Source organism: Nerophis ophidion, linkage group LG10 (genome assembly GCF_033978795.1).
Source record: "Nerophis ophidion isolate RoL-2023_Sa linkage group LG10, RoL_Noph_v1.0, whole genome shotgun sequence".
Classification (NCBI taxonomy): domain Eukaryota; kingdom Metazoa; phylum Chordata; class Actinopteri; order Syngnathiformes; family Syngnathidae; genus Nerophis; species Nerophis ophidion.
The window spans coordinates 51,240,791-51,249,700 of NC_084620.1; the positions used below are offsets into that span (position 1 = coordinate 51,240,791).

The following is an 8,910-nucleotide window of genomic DNA, read 5'->3' on the forward strand; positions in this document are numbered from 1 at the left end:
CCAGTGTGGGTGGCACTGGGAGCAGGTGGGTAAAGTGTCTTGCCCAAGGACACAACGGCAGTGACTAGGATGGCGGAAGCGGGAATAGAACCTGCAACCCTCAAGTTGCTCGCACGGCCGCTCTACCAACCGAGCTATGCCGGTAATCCTCCTTTTTCATTGTCCCATTTAAAGCACCCGTTCCATTGGCAGCATAACAGGCCCAGAGCATAATATTACCACCACCATGCTTGACGATAGGTATGGTGCTCCTGGGCTTAAAGGTCTTCAAACATATTGCCGGGTACTGTGGCTAAACAGCTTTATTTTTGTTTCGTCTGACCACAGAACTTTCCTCCAGAAGGTCTTATCTTTGTCCGTGTGACGTCAGAACCAAACTTCATGAATGTTTTTTTTGTGAGCAACAAGTATGTGCTCCAATCCACTACATCACAAAAAATACAATAAGAGTGGAAATTTAAGACAGCCATGACATTATGTTCTTTACAAGTGTACGTAAACATTTGACCACGACTGTAAGTTCGAACTACACGCCACTTTGTATTAGAAATGGCAAACAGCGGAGGATGCATGTGCATGTACGAGCCAGTCTGCCCCACAATAAGCGGATAGAGGAAAAATAAGGAAATTATTGACTGCATCGTCGTGCAAAGCACTCTGGGTAAACTTTTACCATATATGGTGATAACGTCAATAATAAACGTCACAAATGTGGCAAATTCACACCAGATCCATCGGCAGCAAAACAAGCCCAGAGCATAATACTACCACCACCATGATTGACAGTAGGTTTGGTGTTCCTGGGATTAAAGGCCTCACCTTTTTTCCTCCAAATATATTGCCGGGTATTGAGCCGAACAGCTCTATTCTTCAGGAAAGTTTTGTGGTCAGATGAAACAAAAATGGGTCTGTTTGGCCACAATACCCAGCAAAATGTTTGGAGAAAAGGTGAGGCCCTCAGTATCAGCCCAAAGGCGACTGTGTTGACCAGTTTGACTGTAGTACTGTAGTTTGTTGTTGGATATGACAATCCTTTTATTTTATACTATCAAATTAAATCAAATGTATGCTATATAACAAAAGGTATGCTGACCTTGAATGGCACATAATTACTGCATTGTCACAACAACTCACGAGACAGTCGAAAACTGTTTGTCTTCCAATCGCCCTGCCCGTGCTCACACCTGGACCCAATTTAAAGGCGTCTACCATGGTAACCACCCCGTATCAACAGTCCCCTCCCTGTCAACACTTCCTGATGCTTAACAGGAAGTGGGCGGCGCAATCCACCAAAAAAGGAGATTCCCTCTAGTCTGAAGCCAGCAATCAATAAAATTAAATAAAATGAACAATACAAACAAATAAGGACATTTGGCTCCAACACCTTTAATCCCAGGAGCAGCATGCCTACCGTCAAGCATGGTGGTGGTAGTATTATGCTGTCAATTGAACTGGTGCTTTACAGAGAGTAAATGGGACAAAGAAAAAGGAGGATTTAGCTCCAAATTCTTTAGGACAAGCTAAATTCATCAGTCCGGAGGTTGGGTCTTGAGCGCTCTTGGACAATGACCCCCAAACACATGTCAAAAGTGGTAAAGGAAAGGCTAAATCAGGCTAAAAGAAGGTTTTAGAATGGCCTTCCCAAAGTCCTGACTTAAAGGGGAACATTATCACAATTTCAAAAGGGTTAAAAACAATAAAAAATCAGTTCCCAGTGGCTTGTTGTATTTTTTGAAGTTTTTTTCAAAATTTTACCGGTCCCCGAATATCCCTAAAAAAAGGCTTTAAAGTGCTTGATTTTTGCTATTTGCGATGCGACTATCCATTTCCCTGTGACGTCATACAGTGCTGCCACAGCAAGATATAGCGACATTAGCTCGGATTCAGACTCGGATTTCAGCAATTTAAGCGATTCAACGGATGGTTGGAGTATGAAAGTATTGAAGAAGAAACTGAAGCTATTGAGCAAATACCTATTGACGCTATTCATAGCCATAGCATGGCCGAATAGCTGCGTTAGCATCCCCGGTAAAATGTGCAAACCAAACGATCAGGACTTTCGCATCTCGTGACACTGGTCCTTCGATTGTTAAGTGTTTTTTTCGCATTAAATGTGGGTGGAAGTAAACGTAATATAGTTGCAAATGCATCTGCAGGTTATCCATACATCTCTGTGCCATATGTCTGCTTTAGCACCGCCGGTAAATTGCATGTTAGCATCGATTAGCTGGCAGTCAACATCAACAAAACTCACCTTTGTGAATTTGTTGACTTTATCGTTGCAAATGAATCTGCAGGTTATCCATACATCTCTGTGCCATGTCTGCTTTAGCACCGCCGGTAAATAGCATGTTGGCGTAGCATGTTAGCATCGATTAGCTGGCAGTCACGCCGCGACCAAATCTGTCTGATTAGCACATAAGTCAACAACATCAACAAAACTCCCCTTTGTGATTTTGTTTATTTTATCGTTGCAAATGCATCTGCAGGTTATCCATACATCTCTGTGCCATGTCTGTCATCGCCAGTAAAATGTGGAGACACTTTGGTACATTCAATGGGGGTCTGGCGGCAGATTTCTTGCCAGTGGTGCAACTTGAATCCCTCCCTGTTAGTGTTGTTACACCCTCCGACAACACACCGACGAGGCATGATGTCTCCAAGGTTCCAAAAAATAGTCGAAAAAACGGAAAATAACAGAGCTGAGACCCGGTGTTTGTAATGTGTTGAAAATGAAAATGGTGGCTGTATTACCTCGGAGACGTCACGTTCTGACGTCATCGCAAAAAGAGCGATAAACAGAAAGGCGTTTAATTTGCCAAAATTCACCCATTAGAGTTCGGTTAAAAAAATATATGGTCTTTTTTTTGCACCATCAAGGTATATATTGATGCTTACATAGGTCTGGTGATAATGTTCCCCTTTAAAGGTGTGGACAATGCTGAAGAAACAAGTCCATGTCAGAAAAGCAACACATTTAGCTGAACTGCAGCAATTTTGTGGTGAAAAATTCAAGCCAAAGCTTGTGGATGGCTACCAAAAGCAGTGAAACTTGCCAAGGGACATGTAAGCAAATATTAACATTGCTGTACGTATACTTTTGACCCTCACATTTTCAGTAGAGCCATAATAAATTCATAAAAGAAACAAACTTCATGAATGTTTTTTGTGAGCTACAAGTATGTGCTCCAATCACTACATCACCAAAAAATTAAAGTTGTAGAAATGATTGGAAACTCCAGACAGCCATGACATCATGTTCTTTACAAGTGTACGTAAACCTTTGACCATGACTGTGGATCTCCATTTGAGGGTGTGGACTGACTTCATCCGGCCACAGCTGGGGTACAACCTCAAACACGAGACTTGACTGCGACTCACGGTTCCAAAATCCACGGCCGGGGTTTGGACTTCCTTTCAGCTGGGAAAAAAAAGAGTTGTTCCGGAGTAACGAGTCCCCGTGTTGCTTTTGGCTTCTCCGTGTCAGCTTTTTGGCCCTGAAGATGCTGCTTTTAGTTCGGCTTTTGGGAGCGACTTATCAGTTATTATCCTTAATTGCACCTGGATGCCAAAAATGCTGATGAATGACCTAAAAGACATCACAGAACATCATAGCAACTCATTTAAATTCAGACGGTAAAGGTCTAAATGTTGACAGAGCCATGTTGGACCAAAAATACCAAAACAATAAGTCTGGCGTTATATAAGTGTTATAATGAAAACAACACATAATGTAAGTGTCTATATTAGCCTACTATCAAAATGACTTTAAAAGTATTGTATAAGTGTTACGATGAAGGGAACACACGATGCAAGTGTCTATATTGGCTATATTAGCCTACTATCGAAATTACTTTAAAAGTCTTGTACAAGTGTTATAATGAAGACAACACATGATGTAAGTGTCTATATTAGCCTACTATCAAAATGACTTTAGAAGTCTTATATAAGTGTTATAATCAAGACAACACATGATGTAAGTGTCTACAAACCCCGTTTCCGTGTGAGTTGGGAAATTGTGTTGGATGTAAATATAAACAGAACAGAATGATTTGCAAATCATTTTCAACTCATATTCAGTTGAATATGCTACAAAGACAACATATTTGATGTTCAAACTGATAAACATTTGTTTTTTTTGCAAATAATCATTAACTTTAGAATTTGATGCCAGCAACACGTGACAAAGAAGTTGGGAAAGGTGGCAATAAATACTGATAAAGTTGAGGATTGCTCATCAAACACTTGTATGGAACATCCCACAGGTGTGCAGGCTAATTGGGAACAGGTGGGTGCCATGATTGGGTATAAAAGCAGCTTCCATGAAATGCTAAGTAATTCACAAACAAGGATGGGGCGAGGGTCACCACTTTGTAAGCAAATTGTCGAACAGTTTTAGAACAACATTTCTCAACGAGCTATTGAAAGGAATTTTGGGATTTTACCATCTACGGTCCGTGAAATCATCAAATAGTTCAGAGAATCTGGAGAAAACACGGCACATAAGCGTTGATTTTACGGACCTTTGATCCCTCAGGCGGTACTGCATCAAAAACCGACACCAGTGTGTAAAGGATATCACCACATGGGCTCAGGAACACTTCATAAAACCACTGTCAGTAACTACAGTTGGTCGCTACATCTGTAAGTGCAAGCTAAAACTCTACTATGCAAAGTGAAAGCCATTTATCAACAACATCCAGGAACGTCGCCGGCTTCGCTGGGCCCGAGCTCACCTAAGATGGACTGATGCAAAGTGGAAAAGTGTTCTGTGGTCTGACGAGTCCACATTCCAAATTATTTGGAAACTTTGGACATGGTGTCCTCCGGAACAAAAAGGAACATGACCATCCGGATTGTTATAGGCGCAAAGTTCAAAAGCCAGCATCTGTGATAGTATGGGGGTGCATTAGTGCCCAAGGCATGGGTAACTTACACATCTGTGAAGGCACCATTAATGCTGAATGGTCCATACAGGTTTTGGAGCAACATATGTTGTCATCCAAGCAACGTTATCACGGACGCCCCTGCTTATTTCAGCAAGACAAGTGTTACAACAGCGTGGCTTCGTAAAAAAAGAGTGCGGGTACTTTCCTGGCCCGCCTGCAGTCCAGACCTGTCTCCCATCAAAAATGTGTGGCGCATTATGAAGCGCAAAATACGACAGCGGAGACCCCGGACTGTTGAACGCCTGAAGCTTTACATAAAACAAGAATGGTAAAGAATTCCGATTTCAAAGCTTCAACTAATAGTTTCCTCAGTTCCCAAACGTTTATTGGGTGTTGTTAAAAGAAAAGGTGATGTAACACAGTGGTGAACATGCCCTTTCCCAACTACTTTGGCACGTGTTGCAGCCATGAAATTCTAAGTTAATTATTATTTGCAAAAAAAAATAAAGTTTATGAGGTTGATCATCAAATATGTTGTCTTTGTAGCGCATTCAACTGAATATGGGTTGAAAATGAATTGCAAATCATTGTATTCCCTTTATATTTACATCTGACACAATTTCCCCATTCGTATGGAAACGGGGTTTGTAGTTGCAGTTTTAGCACATAGTTGTGTACATGTGTACTACTAGTTGCAGTTTTAGCACATAGTTTGTGTATATGTGGCTTAGTAGTAGCAGTTTTAGCACATAGTTTGTGTATACGTGTCCTACTAGTTGCAGTTTTAGCAGATAGTTAGTGTATATGTGTCCTACTAGTTGCAGTTTTAGCAGATAGTTAGTGTATATGTGGCTTAGTAGTTGCAGTTTTAGCACATAGTTTGTGTACATTTGTCCTACTAGTTGCAGTTTTAGCACATAGTTTGTGTATATGTGTACTACTAGTTGCAGTTTTAGCACATAGTTTGTGTATATGTGTCCTACTAGTTGCAGTTTTAGCAGATAGTTAGTGTATATGTGTCTTACTAGTTGCAGTTTTAGCACATAGTTTGTGTATATGTGGCTTAGTAGTTGCAGTTTTAGCACATAGTTTGTGTATATGTGTCCTACTAGTTGCAGTTTTAGCAGATAGTTAGTGTATATGTGTCTTACTAGTTGCAGTTTTAGCACATAGTTTGTGTATATGTGTACTACTAGTTGCAGTTTTAGCAGATAGTTAGTGTATATGTGTCTTACTAGTTGCAGTTTTAGCACATAGTTTGTGTATATGTGTACTACTAGTTGCAGTTTTAGCAGATAGTTAGTGTATATGTATCTTACTAGTTGCAGTTTTAGCACATAGTTTGTGTATATGTGGCTTAGTAGTTGCAGTTTTAGCACATAGTTTGTGTACATGTGTCCTACTAGTTGCAGTTTTAGCACATGGTTTGTGTATGTGTGTACTACTAGTTGCAGTTTTAGCACATAGTTTGTGTACATGTGTCCTACTAGTTGCAGTTTTAGCACATAGTTTGTGTATATGTGTGCTACTAGTTGCAGTTTTAGCACATAGTTTGTGTACATTTGTCTTACTAGTTGCAGTTTTAGCAGATAGTTAGTGTATATGTGTCCTACTAGTGTCAGTTTTAGCACATAGTTAGTGTATATGTGTCCTACTAGTTGCAGTTTTAGCAGATAGTTTGTGTACATGTGTCCTACAAGTTGCAGTTTTAGCACATAGTTTGTGTATATGTGTACTACTAGTTGCAGTTTTAGCACATAGTTTGTGTATATGTGTCCTACTAGTTGCACTTTTAGCACACAATGTAGTTTGTGTACATGTGTCCAGGATTTGCTGCCAATGTCATTAAATTTCTGTCACCTCAGACAAATAGTTTGTGTATTTCCCCTGATGTGTTGCCTCTCTTGACAGGGACCTGAGCCATAACAAATTGCAGGTGCTGGACAGCACTTTGTTTTCCCAACTCCAACATCTAAATGAAATGTAAGTCCGCCTGCTGCGTCCGAGAATAAACTTCTGTCACCGTCTCAGTGATGCCAGGCTGTATTTTTAAACGTCTGCTCCCTTTTTTTTTTTCTTCAGAAAGCTGAACCACAACGAACTGGAGGCCATCCCCGATTTGGGCTCGTACGCATCCAACATCACAACTTTAGTCCTGTGAGTAAATACGTTTTGAAAAGTTCTGCTTCTCATTGCTGCGGTGAATGTTTTAGCAGCCCGTGGCACGTTTTAAACATACTAATAGAAGCAAACTAACTAAAAAAATAAAACATAAATAAGGTCAGATGTTATGAGGAAAAAGTTGCAATGTTGACTCTAATAACACAAATCTGCCATGCAGACTGATATTGCTCAAAAATAATAATGAATCAAAATCAATGTGGTTATGGACTGTTACCTATTCAAGGATATCAATAATTCCAATTGGAATTAAATTAGTGGAAAATATTGAATATTTTGTGTTTTATTAAATAAAAAAAACATTACAATAATATATGTCACTTTTTGGAACGCCGAGAATCTTTGCTCAGAAAATAATAATAATGTTGTTGTTATGTATTATTGACCTATTTAAGGCTCCAATTACTTCACACTCAATATTTAATTTTGACATATTTTTGGGGAAAATATTGCATATTTGTGTGTTTTAATAAAAAAAAAACATAAAAAAATATTAAAAACTTCTAAATGACGGACATACCTGTCACATTTTTTAGAGCCCCAAGAATTTTAGTGGGATCAAACAAAAACCTATTTGCTCAGAAAATAATAATAAATCAATTTGAAAAATTTTGGGGGAAATATTGCATATTTTGTGTTTCATTACATTTAAAAAAAACATAAAAATAATATATGTCACATTTTTGGAACCCCCAGAATCTTTGCTTAGAAAATAATAATGAATTAAAATCAATGTTGTTATGAATTCTTGACATATTTCTGGGTCAAATTACTTCATACTCAATATTTCACTTTGAAATATTTTAGGGGGAAAAATATTGCATATTTGTGTGTTTTAGTACATTTTAAAGAACATAAAAACATATTTAAAACTTATAAACAAAAGAAATATCTGTCACATTTTTGGAACCCCAAGAATTCTAGTGGGATTTAAAAAACTGTCTTCGCTCAAAAAATAATAATGAATCAAAATCAATGTTGTTATGAATTGTTGACCTATTCAATGATCAACAATTTAAATTTCAAACATTTATTGGGAAAATATTGCATAATATGTGTTTTATTAAAATAAAAAAAACATACAAATAATAAATGTCACATTTTTGGAACCCCAAGAATTTTAGTGGGGTTAAAAAAAACTGTCTTTGCTCAGAAAATAATAATGAATTAATGTTGTTATGAATTATTGAGCTATTTAAGGCTCAAATTACTTCACACTCAATATTTCACTTTGAAATATTTTTGGGGGGAAAATATTGCATATTTGTGTGTTTTAGTACATTTTAAAGAACATAAAAAAATATTAGAAACTTATAAACAAAAGACATATATGTCACATTTTTGTAACCCCAATAATTTTAGTGGGATTAAATAAAACTGTCTTTGCTCAAAAAATAATAATGAATCAAAATCAATGTTGTTAGGAATTGTTAACGTATTCAAGGATTAAAAATTCCAATTAGACATTTTTGGGGGAAAATATTGCATATTTGGTGTTTTATTAATTTAAAAAAAACATTAAAATAATATATGTCACATTTTTGGAACACCGAGTATTTAAGTGGGTTCAAAGAAAAACTGTTTTTGCTCACAAAATAATAATACATCAATGTTGTTATGAATTATTGACCTATTTAAGGAGGCAATTACTTCCTACTCAATATTTCACTTTGAAATATTTTTGGGGAAAATATTGCATATATGTGTGTTTTAATAAATTAAAAAAACATAAAAATATTAAAAAAATGTATCCGTCACATTTTTTGGAACCACAAGAATTTTAGTCGGATCAAATAACTGTCTTTGCTCAAAAAATAATAATGAATCAAAATCAACGTTG

The 8,910-nt window shown here is 37.5% G+C and overlaps 1 protein-coding gene across 1 annotated transcript in view; it reads left to right on the forward strand.

Moving 5' to 3' along the window:
* The window catches only part of lrig3 (leucine-rich repeats and immunoglobulin-like domains 3), an 81,881-nt gene that overhangs the window by 19,376 nt on the left and 53,595 nt on the right, over positions 1 to 8,910 (forward strand). Inside the window, exons 2-3 of the mRNA XM_061914043.1 lie at positions 6,801 to 6,872; positions 6,972 to 7,046. Of these exons, the coding sequence (XP_061770027.1) occupies positions 6,801 to 6,872; positions 6,972 to 7,046 (147 nt within the window). The remainder of the gene's footprint in view (positions 1 to 6,800; positions 6,873 to 6,971; positions 7,047 to 8,910) is intronic.